The 20,664-nt window shown below is 40.5% G+C and overlaps 2 protein-coding genes across 2 annotated transcripts; one reads left to right on the plus strand and one right to left on the minus strand.

Moving 5' to 3' along the window:
• Positions 1–447: 447 nt before the first annotated feature.
• Positions 448–8,198, plus strand: ndufs3 (NADH:ubiquinone oxidoreductase core subunit S3). Its single transcript, XM_088991921.1, has 7 exons — positions 448–554; positions 977–1,039; positions 3,022–3,119; positions 3,591–3,740; positions 6,044–6,169; positions 6,255–6,374; positions 7,875–8,198. The coding sequence occupies exons 1-7, from the start codon at positions 503–505 to the stop codon at positions 8,043–8,045; spliced, it is 780 nt and encodes a 259-aa protein (XP_088848047.1). The 5' UTR covers positions 448–502; the 3' UTR covers positions 8,046–8,198.
• Positions 8,199–9,270: 1,072 nt separating this feature from the next.
• Positions 9,271–20,329, minus strand: slc67a1 (solute carrier family 67 member 1). The gene is made up of 10 exons (XM_088991919.1): positions 19,796–20,329; positions 17,080–17,177; positions 16,836–16,981; positions 16,227–16,359; positions 15,678–15,790; positions 14,639–14,749; positions 14,457–14,557; positions 13,122–13,223; positions 12,712–12,832; positions 9,271–11,190 (listed from the first exon to the last, which is right to left on the minus strand). Exons 1-10 carry the CDS (start codon positions 19,949–19,951, stop codon positions 11,003–11,005), a joined length of 1,269 nt encoding a protein of 422 aa, XP_088848045.1. The 5' UTR covers positions 19,952–20,329; the 3' UTR covers positions 9,271–11,002.
• Between the last annotated feature and the right edge of the window lie 335 nt (positions 20,330–20,664).

Here is a 20,664-nt window from a genome sequence, read left to right on the forward strand (position 1 = left end):
GTCATATACACGTAGTTTAAAAAAATCATGAAGAGTGAGTTTATGACATTTGATATTTCAGTAGTGTGTATCAAATTGCCATGCCTTTACTGTAATCAGCAACCAAGAATAAGTATGTTAAAGCTTAGTGACCCTTAGTAAGGAGAAGACAATTTGGCGGTTGGAACCATAAAAGTGTTATTGCAGCTATCTGATTTAAGTTGATATCAAAAGAGTGAAACTATAATGACAGACACTCAAATTTGGGACTTAGCAATATTGTGATATGATTGGATTTGCTGATAGAATGACTAATCTTGATTTGCTAATAAATTCGGTGTTGAGATGATTTGACTTGCTTGTATTTTTTGATACTTGGAACTTGGCTGAATGTTTAAAATTATGGAATTTCTCGACATATACAGTCCATTTCTCCATCATCCAATCCACTCGGCGGCGACAGAGGCGGGCCAGTCTGTCATTTCCACTCCCGTGAAAAAAGAAGAGCGACTATTGAGTCAACATGGCTGCGGCTATACGATTTGTCCGCAAAAGTCTCGGACAGGGTTTCTCCAGTAAGTTAATAAACAAAAATGCGCTTTTGAAGGCGAAACACAATGACATTATTTTTCGTTGTTCGCCACTTAGAAACGATACGATCAATTATCACGGCCTCGTGTCAGTAGTGTTGACCTTCGAGCTAGCTAAAACTGACAACCGAGCATCATAGAATGGTTCAGAGCACTGCATTTTGTTATGTCGCGTTAAGTCATCGATATTAGAAGAAACTTTGGAATCACCTCTCCTTATGTTTTGCCATGAGTGTTTATTTGGTCGAACCTTCCAGAAATGTTTATAGAAAAGCCAGATTCAATCTCAGTGAACGCAGAATACTGATTTATATTGGCCCTGTATCACGTTCATTGTATCTCGCCGACAGTGTTGCATATGCAAACGGTTGTCCAGTACTTGACTTTGCCTTCTCATATCCGTCCAGTTGCACGATCTTCATGTCTCCTGCAGCAGAGCAGATTGCAGAGTTCCACCACTGAAACAAAACGTATGTACAAATTAAACACACTGTTTTAACAGTGCATTATGAAAGTCTTCACAATACAATACAATGCATATCGATTGCTGTAGTGGGTATTCAGAGTTAAAATACTCCTACTGCATACTATCCATGTATTCTGTATTTTCAACGAACTCAGTCTTTTGCAGGAAACATACTTCAAGTTAGGAGTTCTAATAAGAATTTATACATTTCCGTCCTCTGACATTTCTATTACGCTTAGAATAGTTAGTTTTTATCTTTTAACCCCCCCCCCCCACCCCCTTTTAAATTCAGAATCAGAAAGCATTTAATCGTCTGCTGTAGATTGCAAATGTCCCCTTTGGTTCTGATTCTGAGAATATGACTCTCATCATTTAAAACATTCAAATGAATGTTTTAAATTTTAATAATTGCATAGTAGAATAATGTGCTCATAGCTTGTGTGATGGAGCTATTTTTTGAGACAGTCATAGATAATTTTGAAGCAGCCTTCAAACGCACTGTGATCTGTGTTTGCCCATGTTGCAAAAACATGCAGTGTCCTCCCTGAAAAAGACAGAAAAGTAGTTTCTTCAACTATATTATTTTAGCCCAGCCCGGTACAGTGTTGAGTGGTTAGCATGTTGACTTCACAGTGCAGAGGTCGTGGGTTCAATCTCTGCCCCAGTTTCTTTGTGTGGAGTTAGCATGTTCTCCCTGGACATGGATGGGTTTTCTCCAGGTCCTCCTTCCACATTCCAAAAACATGCATGGCAGGGTTATTGAACACTTTAAATTGACCCTAGGTGTGAGTGTGAGCGAGAATAGTCGTTAATTTCTGTACGTCCTGTGACTGGCTGGCAACCAGTTCAGGGTGTCCCCTGCCTACTGCCTGAAGATAGCTGAGATAGGCTCCAGCATCCTCCGCGACGAAAAATGAATGAATGAATATATTATTTATTTTTTTGTGACTTTATTATGCTTTCTGAATGTCCATCACTTTGTGTCTTTTAGACAGTAGATAGTTGGTTAATGACTGCCCGATGCTCGACAAGGGGCGCAGAAATTGCCTCCTGTGCTGGGGCCGCAGTACTCTTGGTATTAATAAGAGTGCATGCCTCCCTTTTTTAAATTGAGATTTACATCAAATGTTTTTCAGTGAGAGCCACACGCACGCGCGTGCGCACACACACACGGGCGTACGCGCACATACAAAGGCGCACACACGCAAACATGCCCGCAAACACGCACGCGCGGCCACTTTTCAACAAAATATCAGAATGTATTATTTAAAATAACTTTGTGATAGTACTCACCGTTAATATGAATGGTTTTCTGTTCCTCGTGATTGGTAAAAATCCAGGCAAACGATCGGAATGAAATTCAACTTACTGGTCCAGAGGCGAAGTTACTGCTAGCTAGCCTGAACACGGCTCATAAGCTGCCACACTTGCTATCTGCAATCTACTTCTCGCAGAAGTATGTTGATGCTAACATTAACATGGGGCTTGTTAGAATGTCACTGACATTCGACTGTTTCATCGATGGTATTGTTTCGTTGCAAATTAGAATCAGAACATTTTCTCGCAGAGGCGAATGCTCCGGTGCATTCAAGCTGAAGTGCACTCGTTGGGCTTTACCTGTTTCAACATGACGGCCAGTATCATCCAATAAAAATGGTGCTTTCGGCCAACCTAGGTCAGTGTCATCCAATCAAAATTGCGCTTTCCGCCCACTGCAGCCCCAACAGGAAATGAACGGCGGAAAAAACGAGAATATGTATTTAGTTTTATCGGCGAGCCATATGCAATCATCAAAAGAGCCATAGGTTCCCGACCCCTGACTTAGGGTCATGCAAATGCACAATTCTACCCCCCCAAAAATATTTTGAAGTAGAACTGTTCAATTTGGGTCTGTTTAAAAAGGTCAATATCTGCCTGTGATGTTGGAAGCCAAATTGTGTCAAATCCCAATAAACATTTTGTCACCTCTTCATGTCCTCTCTGAAGCCACCGTGCGGCCTAAGGATGCAGTCACCCACAATCAGCTGACAGCATTTGGGGAGTATGTGGCTGAGATGATGCCCAAATATATCCAGCAGGTTCAGGTCAGTTCAATGCAAAAAGTAAGTGCAGCCCGATCCAATTGAAAGCGCGTATGATTATGTGGGGAAATACGATGGTCACTATCAGGACAAACGTCATGAGAAATCGGTCTTGACTAGTTCACACATATGGTTTCCGCACATGCTTACGCCTTAATCCTGCCTTTTGTTCAGAAACAAAATAGATCCTGCCATGGATAAAGATGTCAGTCCAGTTGAGCTACTGAACAAACCAGTTCTAAAATCCATTTGAGATTAAAAGATTCAAAAAATTCAGATTTTGTGCATGTGTGTGTGTGTGTGTGTGTGTGTGTGTGTGTGTGTGTGTGTGTGTGTGTGTGTGTGTGTGTGTGTGTGTGTGTGTGTGTGTGTGTGTGTGTGTGTGTGTGTGTGTGCGCGTGTGTGTGTGTGTGTGTGTGTGTGTGTGTGTGTGTGTGTGTGCGTGTGTGTGTGTGTGCGTGTGTGTGTGTTTAGGTGACATGTTATAATGAGCTGGAAGTAATGATCCACCCTGACGGCGTGATCCCCGTGCTGACTTTCCTGAGGGACCACTCCAACGCTCAGTTCAGAAACATGATCGATCTAACAGCTGTCGACATTCCTTCACGACAGAATCGCTTTGAGGTACAGTTTTTTTTTAATTTAGGTGTAAATGAAAACACTTTTTTAAAAAGCCTGTATTCTTAACTAATTCACTCACTGCCAGACGTGCAAAAATGTGTCCACTCCAGTGCCAGGGTTTTTGTCATTTTCCCTCAAATTCCAGGACCCACAGAAGACACTGATGCATTGACTTACGAACTTAATTGGTTCCCAGACAGTGTGTAAGGCGAACAGTGTGTATTCCAAACATTAATTTCCCAGAGGAAACCATTAAAATGAGAATAATCCGTTCCCAGGTCCCCATAAAACATAATTTTCTACTTTCTAATTTTCTAAGCCTTAAAACTACACAAAAATATACCTTATTTTATGTATAATAAATGTGCTATGGTATTGTAATTAATAAACTGTAATTAAAATTATTTAAAATTAAATAAACTGTACTGTATAATGAAGTCGTTTTATTTACCTTTGTGATGGTCGTTGATGGCCTGATGGAATGGAGTGGCCATCTCGAGGAATGATTCCTTGTAAGCTTTGGCAGCTTTATACTAATAATAATACATTTCATTTATAAGCGCCTTTCAAAACTCTCAAGGACACTTTACAGTCACATGATAAGTTTTTCTGCGGGTGAGCAGCGGCAACCACACGTGCCATCGTTCACTCAACCCGCTTTATCGTCAGAACTGGCTGCCTCGCCATGACGAATGACACTATGAATCCCTGTACGACGCTTAAAGTTCTCGAACCATCTGTGGCTAGCCTTGACATCATCAATGGATGACGAACTTCCAGGTTGCCTCTTGACGATATCCGAGTGAAGTTACCCTGCTTTCTCTGCGCTAATTTTACCTAGTTCCTCATCAATTGTGTTCTGTTTAGCTGGGTTGATAGCTTTTTGCATCAAGTCTACAGATGGCTTGTGCGGGTTATTTGTGGAGCCTCATTGATGGGATATCTTAACCTTGCAGTCTACACTCTACCTTTGAACTAGCAATAAAGTTGAAACGAGTCCAAATTTCACGGTGTTTTCTATCCATTTTCTCACTCTCTCTCCATCGTCTGCCTATCTATTTTATTGGCAGCTGTGTTTCTGCACCCCCCCTCCCCACCCCTGCGTTCTTAACCAATCACGTGCGGCTTTAATCTATTTTCTTTACAGCACTATGTTTCTGTAACCCCCGCCCCCTCACTGCTGCGTTCTTAACCAATCATGTGCGGTTTTAACCAAAGAATAGTCGGCTGCCATTTCCATGCTAGGAGAACGGGCTCGTTCACGAACGACACATCACTCATTATGTGTGTCGTGTGTATCTAGAAAAATAGTGCGTATGCCAAGATTAAATTCTCGTGAATTTAACGTTCGTCAGCCGAAAAGTTCGTTAGCCAAGGCGTTCGTAAGCCGAGGTATCACTGTATTGAGTTTTAGGACTACATAAACATTCAATGCAGGGTAAGAAACCTTAGACTCTCTTCTTTCAGTAATATGAGATGAAAGTGGGGGCGGCTGGACAAAAGGTAACTGCTGCCCGTTTGTGGGAGGGAAAAATATTGCCGGAGGTCTGACCAGTGATTTATTCGCACTCCCCCCTACAAGAAAAACCAAAACCCGAACAAATTCGGGAATGGCGCTCCACGTCATATTTTCAATTCCCAAATGAATTTGTGAATGGCAGTGAATGAGTTAACAATGTGTAATTTGCTTTCAATACCACAGTGATCAACAAATATAGCCCACATCACACGTTTTTGATTATACCCTACGCTTCCCACGTTACGACCGAGATGCGTAAGGTGGGGAGCGGTAGTTCGTAAGGTGAATTTGTTTGTAAGTTGCTTCAGTGCTATATTTTATATGGAATGTATGTTAAAGTCAAGCACTGAACGGGGAATTATAAAACACAGATGCTCTAACAGTCGTAAAATAAATTCACACCTACGACAACATATATCCTTGGGTCTTCAGTAAGCCATTCCTGAAGCTACTTGCCAGCAGCCATTACTTTTTGTTATGCATCGCGTCCTCCTGGAGCATCAAATGGTAAGAGGGATTTCCTCCCCGCCTACATACTCTATGCAGCCAATCGTAAGCAAGCTTGGCGCGTCGCAGCCTGAACTCGTTGGCAACACACAGTGCTGATTGGTCAGCCTTGGTGTCCGTCGTGTAAACATCCAGCCCTTGCCATTTTTCGACTTACAGTAGCCGCAAAATGTTTGTATGTACCGTTTTTCTTTGTAACTCGAATGTTCATCAGCAGGGAAGCGTTTGTTTTCCTAATTTGACATTTGGACTAAACTAGAAGCTTTGTGTTGTTTTCCAGATTGTGTACAACTTGCTGTCACTACGCTACAATTCCCGTATTCGAATTAAAACATACACAGATGAACTCACGCCTTTGGATTCTGCTGTTCCCGTCCACATGGTTGCCAACTGGTACGAGAGGGAGGTGAGTCACAAAGTACACACCTGTCCTGACAAATGTTCTCGAAGTCGCTTTACCCAAACAGCGCACATGTGTTTTTCTCTTTTAGGTTTGGGACATGTACGGTGTGTTTTTTGCCAACCACCCTGACCTGCGACGCATTCTGACCGACTACGGCTTTGAGGGTCATCCTTTCAGGAAAGACTTCCCTCTATCAGGATATGTTGAGGTGACAACCTCTCTTCTCAATACAACAGAATCACCAAAGTTATCAGAGCAAATAAGTTAAGTTAAGTAAGTTAAGTAAATTTGTGCCAGATTCAAACTGTTGCCATTAAAAATACTTCAAAGACAATAGTTTAGTAACATTTCTAATTGTTAGTTGGTTAGGTTCCAAAAATTACCTGCGAGAGATGAAATCCACAAAGGAGCTTTTGTTTAAAACACTTGTTTTAAGAGCGTGTGTACTTTACTTTAAATATTTGCTCACATTTTTCTCTTGCTTTAACCCTAAAAGTTCAAGCCTTAAAAAAATAAGTACAGTGATACCTTGGCTTACAAACTTAATTGGTTCCCAGACAGAGTGTAAGGCGAAAAGTGTGTATCCAAAAAATGAATTTCCCATAGGAGACCATTAAAATGAGAATAATCCGTTCCCAGGTCCCCATAAAACATACCTTTCTACTTTCTAATTTTCTAAACCTTAAAACTACACAAAATATACCTTATTGTATGTATCATAAATGTGCTATGGTATTATAGTTAAAGAAATAAACTGTACTGTATAATAAAGTCGTTTTATTTACCTTTGTGATGGTCGTTGATGGTTTGATGGAATGGAGTAGCCGCTTTCCTCAGCATTAAACTTGACGAGGAACGTAACCTTCTTTCACCATCTTGAGGAATGATCCCTTGCAGGTGTTTTCTCTGTGATAATTGTATCTAGTTCCTCATCAATTGTGTTCCATTTAGCTGGGTTGATAGCTTTCTGCATCAAGTGTACAGATGGTTTGTGCGGGTTGTTTGTGGAGCCTGATTGATTGAATATTTTAACCTTGCAGTCTACACTCTGCCTTTGAACTATCAAAGTTGGAATTCTTTCACTGTCGTCTGCCTGTCTCTTTAATGTTTAAACGACCTCCCCTCACTGCTGCGTTCTTGACCAATCACATGGCTTTCTTTAACCAAAAACTGGGGGGCGGAGAATGGAGGACAAAAACAGTCGGCTGCCATTTTGTCGTTAGAAGAACGGGCTCGTTCGTGAGCGACACATCAGTCATTGAGGCAGCTCTGTGTACGAAAAAAGTTGTATGCCAAGGTAAAGTTTGTATGCCAAGGTAACATTTTCACAAATGTAATGTTTGTAAACCGAGGTATCACTGTACCGTATTTCCCTTGTGGGCAACCATTTTCAAGTTTTTTTGCCATAGGACAACAAATGAGTGTCGGTGGACGGTGATCACTGATCATATTCGGGTATTTTGTTCACCAAAGGGAGATTTTTGTCATTTCTGCTAAATCTCTAATGCCCCCTAAGCCCTCATTATTGATGTTGAAATTGATGCAATTGATTGCTGGGAAACAAAACTTAGTTTTGTTTGTTGTTGTTCACAGCTGTGAAATAAAAAACAGCAACAAAAACCTGTCAGAGAGAGGCCAAAGGCCCATTTTCTGAGATCTAATTTTTTTTTTCTCTATAGTCCAGTAATTGAACCTGTGCTTCTACCAGGTGCGCTACGATGACGAACTGAAGCGTGTGGTAGCGGAGCCGGTGGAGCTGGCGCAGGAGTTTCGGAAGTTTGACTTGAACACACCGTGGGAGGTGTTCCCCGCTCACCGAGAGAGCAAGGAGGCTCCGCCCATACTGGAAGCTGGAGCCGAGGCTTCTGAGAAGAAGTGATCCCAACCCTCCTTCCTCTTTCGTGTATACAAATACCATAATCGAGTTGGGTTTTTGACCCTTGTCAGACCCACAGAAATATTTATGTAAATAAAACTGCTTAATATGGAGAAAAATAATGCTTTGTTATTTACATCACAACACTGTTACCTGTATTCCACAAAGTATCATTTCAAGTAAGACACAAACATAGAGCGTAAAATGCTGAATTTTGACAATTCCCAAAAGCTCAAAAGTTAAAATTGTTGAAGTACAGTGATACCTTGGCTTACGAACTTAATTGGTTCCCAGACAGAGTGTGTAAGGCGAAAAGTGTGTATGCCAAAAATTAATTTCTTATAGGAAACCATTAAAATGAGAATAATCCGTTCCCAGGTCCCCATAAAACATAATTCTCTACTTTCTAATTTTCTAAGCCTTAAAACTACTCAAAATATACCTTATTTTACGTATAATAAATGTGCTATGGTGTTATAATTAAAGAAATGAACTGTACTATATAATGAAGTCGTTTTATTTACTTTTGTGAAGGTCGTTGATGGCTTGATGGAATGGAGCGGCCGCTTTTATCAGCATTAAATCCTTGATGAGGAACGTAACCTTCTTTCACCATCTTGAGGAATGATCCCTTGTCAAGTGTACAGATGGCTTGTGCGGGTTGTTTGTGGAGCCTGATTGGATTGGATTTGCCTTTATTAGTGTCACAGTGGATAAATTTACATTTCACAGCAGCAAAGTGATGAAAGGAATGAAAGTATAAAAACAAAATACATGAGCTGCTGGAAAGGCAGCCACTCTCGCGGCGCCGTCTTGAAGTCAAAAGAACAAAAAAAAAACTAAATAACAAATAATATGACAGCATAGAGACAATATGACAAATCAAAGACACAGAGAGACATTCATTCTTTAGGACTTGCTGTACCCTCTTTGTGATGACATGAAGCAGTTCTAGATGAAAAAGGAGAGGATCAAAGCGTCTTTCCACCAGTGGATCAGGGACATCATGGTGGAATGTGCACGTCGACTACAAGCTAAATGTTGAAAGCAAACACGCAGCTGTAGCATCCATTGACGAAAAGAGATTGTCTCACATCTCCTGTTCCACATAAATCTGCTTCAATTCCAAGCCGCAACAGTTCCACATACGCATCGGCGCTCTGCGCTGATGCTCCTTTCTTCTTATCGCGGGTTCCTCAAGTCATGCATCCATCCAGCCGCAGACTGTCGAACAGCACTGGGCTGTGAAGATGCTGCGCATTACAGGCGCAAAAAAGCACAATGGCCCCAGAGCTGTCCAGCGATGACAGTTGAATGGCACCGACATTCCTCCCATTCAAAAACAGTACTGGCATATTCATGCTGCCGAAAAGGCGCAACCGCTCAGCACAGTCTCCTCCTTGATCAATTGATTGGATATTTTAACCTTGCAGTCTACAGTCTGAACTATCAAAGTTGAAACTCTCACTGTCGTCTGCCTGTCTCTTTAATGTTTAAACCACCTGCCCTCACAGCTGCGTTCTTGACTAATCACGTGGCTTTAACCGAAGACTGGTGGCGGGGAATAAAGGACAAAAACAGTCGGCTGCCATTTTGTTGTTAGAAGAACGGGCTCATTCATGAACGACACATCACTCATTGAGGCGGCTCTGTGTATAAAAAAAGTTCGTATGTCAAGGTAAAGTTTGTATGCCAAGGTAAAATTTTCATAAATGTAATGTTCGTAAACTGAAAAGTTCGTAAGCCAAGGGGTTCGTAAACCGAGGTATCACTGTATTGGAAAAAATAAGTGATTAGTAGGCCATCATGCATCATGAGCTAATGTGTGCTGATTTGTAACAACCGTGTGTTTTAGAATCCTCAAACCTAGCCTCAAAATAACCTGGAAAAATATGAGACAGTTAAAATGAATGCTTCATCGAATCGAACATGTTTTCCACCCTGTTGTTGAACATTTTTTTGCTGATGGACTAGCACTCTGTATTGCACCTCATTCATTAGTAATACAGCAAAAATGAGTGGACATGTGAAGGCTTACAATGTGCGCCCTAAAATTAAGGAGCCGCTGTGTTCCTACTTAAGGAAAAAAAGTTTTGGGAATAGGAATATTCAAAATAATCGAGCATTGGACATTGGAATCACTTTAAAGGACAACCAACGTCTCCGGACAAGTTGTGTCCATAATTTGTAAAATGGCTTCAAATGACTTCTACTGTGCGTATTTTACAAAGATTCCACCGCATATAGCTATATTTTACGTTTTAAGACTTGCTCTGAACATTCAGGAAGTCTTGTTTTTGAGTTGGTCATCACGTGACGTCAGAAAATGACCGCTTCCTGACCGTAAAAAAGACGCATTGTAGCCTCTTTCCATCACATCAATGTATTTTGCTGTACTGTTTTTTTGAAACCCTTGTGTTACATTCAAAAGCCGCCAGCAGAAGGAGTCAAGCTCCATGGAAGGAATGTATCAGCCTGTGGAAACGGGCTGATTCATTCGTCACAGCTTGGTGGCCATTTTATTGCCTCTTTTTGGGTAAGACATTCCCCCCGCCCGTTTGCCTCAAAATGGCACGGAATAAATTCTTTCATCGATTGCAAACATGTATGCTTTCCTCTTCAGAACTATTTGAATAATATTCATAACTGGATGTGTAACAAGAAAGCATATTATCCGAATCTGAAGCCATTGTTTTGATTCTCCAGCAATGCAAGACGTCTTGGCATGATGTCACGAACTGGGGGCGGGACTTTCTGAAAATGCCCAATTCACAGCTCAATTTTTTGCAGATTTTGGACACTAAGTCATTTTTATTGGTGTTTTGCATTTGACTAAAAATATCATACTGCATGTTTTGGGTATTTTAGATGCTATAAAACGTTTTTCTGGTGTCAAAAAACAAAAAAGTGACGTCGGTTGTCCTTTAAATATGGTTGGAAAAACCCACCTTCATTTTTTTTCATTTTTTATATATGTCTTTCTTGTTGAATTGACGCTTCAGCAGATATGCAAATACAGAACTATTTACAATAAACTGAAGAAAGCCAATGGAGGAAATGCCATAGTTCACATAGAGAAAGCCACCGATGGTTGGTCCAACTGTCCGTAGTAGAGACTGGACTGACGCACACAGTCCCAACATTGTGCCTAGACAGGGAAATGGAAGATTAAAGTTAGCATACATTATTAAGCATCTTGCATATTGGGTTGTATCCAAATACATTTTTGGGGGTTACAGTAAACACTAAAACACTTCTCACAATAGCAGATACCGGGTCCCTCTCTATTCTCATCCTTCTTGATCTATCTGCAGCCTTTGACACCATTTCTCACCCCAATCTGCTCAACCGACTTTCCACTCTAGGCCTCACATACACCCCACGTAGCTGGTTTCACTCCTACCTCACTGGCCGCTCACAGTTTATCCAAATTAACTCATTCACGTCACAGTCCTTTCCTGTGTCTGGTGTGCCCCAGGGGTCTGTTCTGGGGCCCCTTCTCTTTATTACATACCTTCTTCCTCTTGGTGATATCTTCCGCAATTTTGGCATTCACTTTCACTGCTTCGTGGATGACACCCAACTCTACCTCTCCAGTAAACCCGACGCCTCTCTTCCACCTGCATCTCTTATACTTTACCTCTCAGAAATTAAATACTGGTTTTCTCATAACTTTCTCAAATTAAAGAGCGAAAAAACTGAACTTCTCTTTGTCGGTACTAAATCCACCCTTCACAAAGCAAACAGTTTCTCTCTCGCCATTGACAGTTCTACCGTGCCCCCCACCCTTCAGGTTAAGAGTCTGGGTGTCATCCTCGATAGCACACTATCTTTTCACTCCCATATAAATAACATACCTCGGTCTGTATATTTCCACCTCAATCGTTCGTCTCTGTCACTCTCTCACCCCTCACACCACTCCTATCCTTATCCACAGTCTCGTCACCTCCCATATCAATTATTGTACCTCACTTCTTTTCGGGGTCAATCAAAAATTTCTCCATAAACTCCAGCTAGTCCAAAATCCCTCAGCCCGGATCATAACTAAAAACCCCTCCTTTCACTACATCACTCCTGTCCTCCAGCAGCTCCACTGGCTCCCTGTTAAACTTCGTATTGATTTCAAGATACTTCTGTTTACATTTAAAGCCATCCATAAACTTGCCCCCCCCTATCTGTCTGACCTACTTCAAATCTCCGTTCCCTCTAGGGCCCTCAGATCCGCTTCCTCCCTCCACCTCTGTATGCCCTCTGCCCGTCTCCCCATGATAGGGTGCAGAGCTTTCAGCCGCACCGCTCCCAAACTCGAACTCACTTCCACCCAACATCCGTAACATTGATTCCCTTCGTACCTTCAAATCTCACCTCAAAAGCCCCCTGTTTAAACTTTCATGGTGTAGTTTAATCTGCTGTTTTATTATTTTTTGTTATATTCATGATTTTATTGTTTTATGTATTGTTTTTATTGTAAAGTGTCCTTGGGTGTTCAGAAAGGCACTTTTAAATTAAATGTATTATTATAAAATGGCACTGTTATTATCCCATCAGCCTTTGTAAAATATGCTTGAAATTAGACTGTTCTGGGAAAGAAATGAGGAATTGTACTTTGTCTGTTTTGCCTGGGAAAAACGGTGCTAAAATATTTACTGACAATTCAGCAGGATCTTACCTGTGTCAGAGGGAGGTACACTCTTGGTGAGTAAACTATCTGTGATGACATTAAACACGCTGAGAGATAATATCATGGGGACCACAGTCAGGCAGAACTGAAACACAGTCTGCATGTAAGCCTGCAGGAAGAACACATTTTAGAGGCTCCTTAAAATTGCATTGGATGGTGGGTACTAATGTAGTACATATATTGTGTTTTTCATTGTGTGTATGTGTGTGAGAGAGAGAGAGAGAGAGAGAGAGAGAGAGAGAGAGAGAGAGAGAGAGAGAGAGAGAGAGAGAGAGAGAGAGAGAGAGAGAGAGAAGAGAAGAGAAATACAGATGGACGTTTTTCAGTCAACCAGCTTAAACATGATACAGCAAATGACTTGCATGTTTTTTTCACAAGAGTGTGAGTACGGGGTGTACCTGAGCCAGGCCCACAAAAGCAGAAATTCCAATCGACAGAAGTAGCAATGAGCTCTCAGAGTATCTTGCTGTAAGTCGTCCAATCACTCCGCCCTGTGTCACCTGAACAAAGGCTTGCCGTTCCATGACTTTGTTGTATAATGCATGCAACAAAATAATATGATTCTATTTTATGCACTAGAAGGCGCACCCTCAATGAATGGACTAGTTTAAAACTTTTTTTAATAGGGCACAATGCATGATAAGGCACATAGGCTAGAAGCTACAATGGTAGCTGTGGTTGTGCCATGCATCCACTAACTGAAGCTACGCTGAAGGGAATACAATACAATATAGCTTTATTAAAATTGAGCCTTCACAAGCAGCTGCAACAAAACCATGAAAAATTGTCACAAACACGAATATAATATGGCATTACAAAATACAGTGAGACCTCAACTTACGAACTTAATTGGTTCCCAGACTGAGTGTGTAAGGCGAAAAGTGTGTATCTAAAAAAAAAAATCCCATAGGAAACCATTAAAATGGGAATAATCCGTTCCCAGGTTTCCATAAAATATACTTTTGAACTAAATAAGCCTTAAAACTACACACAACATACCTTATTCTATGTATAATAAATGTGCTATTGTATTGTAATGAAAGAAATACACTGCATTGTATCATAAAGTCACTTTATTTACATTTGTGATGGTCATTGATGCCTTGATGGAATGGCGTTGGAGGTCGAAGGTCAAAGGGAATTGCTGTTTGTAAAGAGAGGCACATTACATAAAGAAATAAACTGTGCTGTAAAATAAAGTTTTATTGACCTTTTTGATGGTTGTTGATGGCTTATGGAACGAGAGTCACCTTCCATAAGGACTGTTGGTAACTTAACCTCTGGTGGTGTTTGGTCGTGTGCTTCCGCCGAAGATCACTCCGCCAGCCGTGGTGGGTGTGGTGGGTGTGTATTATGAAAATAGTGCTTATGATAAGGTTTAATTTTCAGAAATTTGACGTTTGTAAGACGAAAAGTTTGTAAGATAAGGTGTAAGTTGAGGTCACACAGTAAATAAATGACAAAAGTTATGAATTGATTCAACAATAAGGCAAACAAACCTCATGGGCTCACGTCCACAAGGGGCCAAAAAAATCCAGAGAAGTCTTGCTTGTCTCCTTCCTTAGTTTAGTCAGTAGTTAACTATGCTTTTGGTATTATGTTCCTTTCATCATGGCTTTACAGAGCCCACAGAGTTGTCTGGAGTGTGTTTTGGCGAATGCTTTTTGGTGTGCCTTATAGTGCAGAAAATACGACAATTTGAACATGACAGGAGATATTCGTGAATGACTCACCATCTGAGCGATTCCAAAATATGCCATTATATATCCATTTTGCTCAGGAGTCAACTTGAAAAAGTCCAATGTGATTATAGAGAACATCACTTGGAAAATGCCTTCACGAATACAAGAGTAAATTTCCATGTGTTTATAAATCCATTGACTAATATTGGTGCATTTAAAAAAACAACTCTCACCTGATGGTAAGCCTGAAACAATCTTCACAAGAAAGGTTTGTCTCACACCTGGAAACTTCATGAGTCTTGTGATCTGGCCCACAGCGAATACGGACTTGCTTTTGGTCTCAGCTGCAGTGCATTCAAAACATATGATAAGTATAAGACGATATGACAAAGTGATGAGAACAATATCCACGATTGATGACCCACAGCTTTCATTTGTTCATTTTCCATTCCGCTTAATCCACACTAGGATCGCGGGGGGTCGGAGCCTATCCCTGCTGTTTTCGTGCAGTAAGTGGGGGACACCTTGGACTGGATGCCAGCCAATCGCAGGGCACACAGAAACAAACAACCATCTACACTCACATCCACACCTTTGGACAATTTAGAGTATTCGATCAGTCTGCCGAGCATGTTTGTGAAATCTGAGGGAAAACCGGAGAACCCGGAAAAAGAGCCATATAAATTAAATATCTAACCAGGTTTTAAACCGCTGATAAGCATTTACATAAACAATCAGGAAGCCTTTTTCCCCTCTTATAAACTTAACTGAAGAACATGCAAACTCCAGGATGGAGCTGTGAAGTCGACATGCTAACCACTCGACTATTGGGCTGCCTTGACAATGATACACCAGCATTTAATAAATTAATCTGAATAAACTTTGATTGACACAGTAGTCGGTGTATTCTACCTTTTGCATTGGAAATGTCACGCCAATCTCATTCAAAATCCAAAATAAAACAACAAAGGAGTTCAATAAATGACTTAATAAGTGGGATGATTTTAATTTGCCATGTTATTCTCCAGATTTAAACCCATAGTATGAAGTAGTGCTTTTAAATGTATAGATGGAAAATTTTAACTAAGACACAGCTAACAGATATTTTGCCTGCAGTTAAGAGTGCCAATAAGGATCCAAAGTACTTCAAATTAAAAACGCAATTCAGCCAAACACCTGTTTTCTACTCAATGTACAATATACATTTGATCAATGTACAATTTCCTTTAAAAAAGAGATTTAAATAAAATAATAAATTCAAATGTGTCTTACAATCTGTTTTGGAGGTTTGACTTTGAACTTTAGTGGTTCGAGGGATAAAGCTTAATACCAACAGCAAACTGATTGTGCTCCCTGCAGCGCCAGCCCACGCAGCAAATCTCTCCCTGGGAAATACAAGGTGCACTTTGTGTTAACTGGAAAAAAACCACACATGAACTCAAAATGTTGAAAATCAAATGTTTTCTTATTTGCAGAATTATACTCTATGTTTGCGATATGATTTCATCCAATCATATATGATGAAGAAACAGAAATAAATACAGTAAAGTCTCGTTATATTGATATTCTCGGGAGTCTGAAAAAATATCGATATAACCAGACTATCGATATATCCAATCCTGCGGGCATGTAATTTTCTCCTTGAGTTCATAGAAATAGTATCGTAATAAGCAGTACTGTCGATATAACCGATATCGATATAAAGAGACTTTACTGTACATCCAAATAAAGAGAATGTGTGTAAGTCCCAGTCAGCTAACTCTTAGCGGTGGTGTGTGGAAAAAAAAGTGCAAAACATATCGATGACCGCGTGAAACTCACCCATAGCTTTTGACAAGATGGCCACCCATAGTGGAGCCAGCCATCATTCCAATGCCAAAACAGAGTGCGAGTTTGGAAAGTCCATCGGCGCGTTTTTCGGGTTCTGAAAGGTCTGATACAACCATCTGGGAAGCTGCGGGTTATATAATTTAAACATTGGAAGTTTATTCAAGCCATTTATGTAAAAAAAAAATGGAAGTTATGAGAGAGAATTTCAGTGTGTGGCATGAGCACACTAACTCAGGGGTGTCAAAGTCATTTTTGCCGCGGGCCACATTGTAGTTATGGTTTCCTCTCGAGGGCCGTTATGAATTTGGGGAACCCATTAGAATGTTTAAATCCCTTCAAATATTACATATAGAGCACACAGCAAATTAATGAATAACTCGTTTTCAAATCTGAAGTCAAGAATAATGACTTTTATTGTGGTTGACATCTAAAAATATGAAATTTTGGCTCAGATTTTAGCAATCATCATGGAATTTAACAAGTTTGATTTGCTTTCGCGGACCGAAAAAAATGATGTGGCGGGCCGGATTTGGCCCGCGGGCCTTGACTTTGACACCTGTGCACTAACTGATGAGATTAGGAATACAAAGAGACGCTCACCAGGGAGGACATGCATGACAACTGTGGGGAGTTTTTGCACAAAAAGCATGACAGGGGAGTCTGCAATTGCCAGTAAAATGAAGAAAAGAACATTGGCGCTGCACGCCAACGACAACGCCGCTCGGGCCCCGAGTACATCTGCAAACCTGCCAAACAATAAAAGGAAGCGCAACAACGCAGGTTGAGTTCGGGAAAAGCATGACAAAAGTCTGAAAACATCTCAATGACACATGCCTGGACTTACCTTCCAAACAAAGGCCCGCCAAACAGCTGCATCACACCAACAGTGGTTTGTAAATAACCAAACCACAAAGTGTCAAAGCCCAGTTTCCTTGCCAAAAACTGTTAGAAGCACAGAACAGAGAGACTTTTTCATCCATTAACATGTCATGAGGTGTTCATTATTATGGCAGCTAACAGCCACTCTTCTCTTATATGCATCAAAATTGTAATTCGAAAGTTTCTTTTTAAGCCAACACTCTATATTTATTATTTGATCTTTTCAAGAGAACAAGTCTAATGTAACAATACTCCATGCGCTGCTATAGAGTACTCTGCTAATAACAGAGCCACAACTTTCAGAGTGCAAAAATGTGAAGACAATTTAATTTGACTGCATTTTGTGTAAGATCACATTAAGATTTGATAAAAATGACAATACACAGATAGGAATCACTCTCAGAAATGGTGGTCTGCCCTAGGTTACGGGCTGTGACCCATTTTGAGATTTCACTTTCAAAACGCTCACCAAATGTTATATATAATGCAGAAATATATCTAAATGCATTTCTTGATTCTGCACTATGTACAGTCTTGTTTATAGAACGGTTTTTGCACATCTACATTTGCACAGTATACAGTTGACATTTTTATTTTGTTATGCTTAGAATATCTTGTTTTCTATCCTTTCACTCCCACCCCAACCCCATCCCTCTTCAATTGCTGCTGTGGACTGCAAATTTCCCCATTGCGGGACGAATAAAGGTATTCTGATTCTGATTCTGATTCTGATTCTGAAATACGACGAATAAATGTATTCTGATTCTGATTCTGAAATAGCACAATCAACCTTGTGGACATTGGTGCTTATGTTTTATGCTCAGTGTTATCTGACCATTGAAAAATAGTCACTATGACCATGGTACTTCCCCAATGTCAGTGACAGTCTTATATTGATCATTTCCAAAAACAGTTCAGGGATTGCTCGCTGTTCTTCATGTGAGAATACGTCGGCAGAAACAAATGGTCGTTTCACAATCCACGATGTACCTGCGTGGAACTACTGCACATGATGAACTGATGGGCATGTGTGTCAATGCATTCAATACACTTTTTTTGTTTCTTCCACAACAATAGAGTGGTTAAGGCCTAGAGCACAGTGCCTAGTTTAATTGGAAGCAGCAATACAACAAAATAGATGGACATCTTTTCGAGTTAGGTGCATTCGTGTATTCGTGTGTGTGTGTGTGTGTGTGTGCGCGCGCGCATGTGTGCGTGCGTGCGTGTGTGTACGAGTGTGTTTGTGCGTGTATATATTCTTGAGCATGAGTCGGCAGAAATTAAAAGGCACTCAGTTCAGCTGCAGACATTGCAGGTTTTGTTAAGAGAACAGCTGATTAGTTGATGATATCCTCCGTGATCCGAAAGCCATTCTTTCTCTCTGATCGTAATTCTGTACGCATGAACAGTATGTCTTGCAATCGAAGCATTCACAAATCTGATTTCAAATTTGCCCCCATGGACACAACCACGTCAGTATTTTTCTGTCCTCTGATGGTTAGTCAAACCAAGCAAAGTTTATATAGCAAAACACAGGTGTAAATTTAAAAGTTTGATTCTGTCGGATGAATTTCCATTGAAGGCCCAGGTATCAAATGCCAGGACCTTGTATTATAACAATGGACATAATTATTGATTTAATTTTACAATGCACTGTTAAAATATTGAAAATCATCTGGGCTGTATAACGAGGTTCAAAATATCCCAATACACTGCGGTGTCCAGTTTTATTTTGCAGTCCAACGTGAATTCTGATTGGCTCAAATCCATGGCAACGATTAAAGGACAACCGACGTCTCCGGACAAGTTGTGTCCATAATTTGTAAAATGGCTTCAAATAACTTCTACTGAGCGTATTTTACAAAGATTCCACCGCATATAGCTATATTTTACGTTTTAAGACTCGCGCTGAATATTCAGGAAGTCTTGTTTTTGAGTTGGTGACGAGTTTGTACGTGACGTCACTGAAGGAACGCCCCTGACCGAAAAAAGACACATTGTAGCAGTCCTTCCATCAAGTCAATGTATTTTGTTGTACTTGTTTGGTCTGAAAACCTCGTGTTGCACCAAAAAGCCGCCAGAAGAGGGCGACCAAGCTCCATGGAAGGAATTTATCAGCCTGTGGAAACGGGCTTATTAATTTCTCACAGGAGCTTGGACACCATTTTCTGCCTCTTTTTTGGTGATCCATTTCCCCCCAATGTTGCCTCAAAATGGCACGGAATAAATTCTTTAATCGATTGCAAACACTTGTGCTTTCATCTTCAGAACTATTTGAATCATATTCATAACTGGATGTGTAAAAAGAAAGCATATTCTCCGAATCTGAAGCCATTGTTTTGATTCTCCAGCAATGCAAGACGTCTTGGCGTGACGTCACGAACTGGGGGCGGGACTTTCTGAAAATGCCCAATTCGCTGCTCAATTTTTTTTGCAGATTTTGAACACTTTAAGTCATTTTTATTGGTGTTTTGCATTTGAATAAAAATATCATACTGCGTGTTTTGGGTATTTTAGATGCGATAAAACGTTTTTCTGATGTCAGTTAGGAAATAAAAAGGCGATGTCGGTTGTCCTTTGAGTACAGTATAAGCAATGGTCACTTCCGGAGCAGCGTCCACTTGAAAGCAATCAGGGAAAACGAAATGCTCGTCCAACGTTTCAGAAGAATAGACACTTACTGGCGTTATGGAGAACTGTAAAAACATCCATGTTATGTCCAACGCGGCGATTACATAAACGGCGTAAATTGTTGTTTTCTTCTTAAAATGAATCGCACTATTAGTGTTAAAGCTAACAGAAGAAGTTGCACCGCTGGTTTCAACTCTTGCTGTCATGTTGCCTCCGTGAAAAAAAAACAAAAAAAAGGAATTTATCGTATTTGTACTGTATAGGTCGCTGGAACAAAGTCAATTTGAGTGTGCGGTGCCGCAACCTCGGCCACCGCCAACTCGTTATGTCTAAAAGCTGAACTTTGGAACGGAAACCGAAAGTAAAGGGCCGCGATAAGGTAAAAAACGGTTTAACATTCTGCACGAAAAACACTCAGCAAATTGTCAAAATGCAAGTGGGGAGACGACGTATTTCCCCATCCTTCAAAAACAGGTCACAACCAAGGAACGCCGAGCACCTCAGAACATTTTAAATCATGACGCATTCAGTTACTTCTCGAGAGAGCGTACGTTTGTGTTGCCCTCCCAAATATTTGTTTTACAGTATTGAGGACGCAACGTCTGGAAATACTCAAATGCAGTTTTTGGAATAGAAATTAAATCAGTAATTATGTCCACGTGATAATACTACATGTTTATAATCAATACCTTATGTTACACTGGTCAGTATTGTTCTGTCATGTACAGAAACACGAAGAGTCGAACGATTAGTTCTACTAACTCTGAACAGAACTACACTTTAACACACTCCCAGAAAAATATTTATTATAGTATTTTCAAAGTGTTTACATTCGTAAAATATTCAGATCTTTTCAATCGCCGTTTTATTTTAACATAAACCCTCTAAAACGCCTTTAATTTTGGAAGATGAGGAGTCA

This window comes from Hippocampus bargibanti, linkage group LG03 (genome assembly GCF_051943395.1).
Source record: "Hippocampus bargibanti isolate YZ-2025 linkage group LG03, ASM5194339v1, whole genome shotgun sequence".
Classification (NCBI taxonomy): domain Eukaryota; kingdom Metazoa; phylum Chordata; class Actinopteri; order Syngnathiformes; family Syngnathidae; genus Hippocampus; species Hippocampus bargibanti.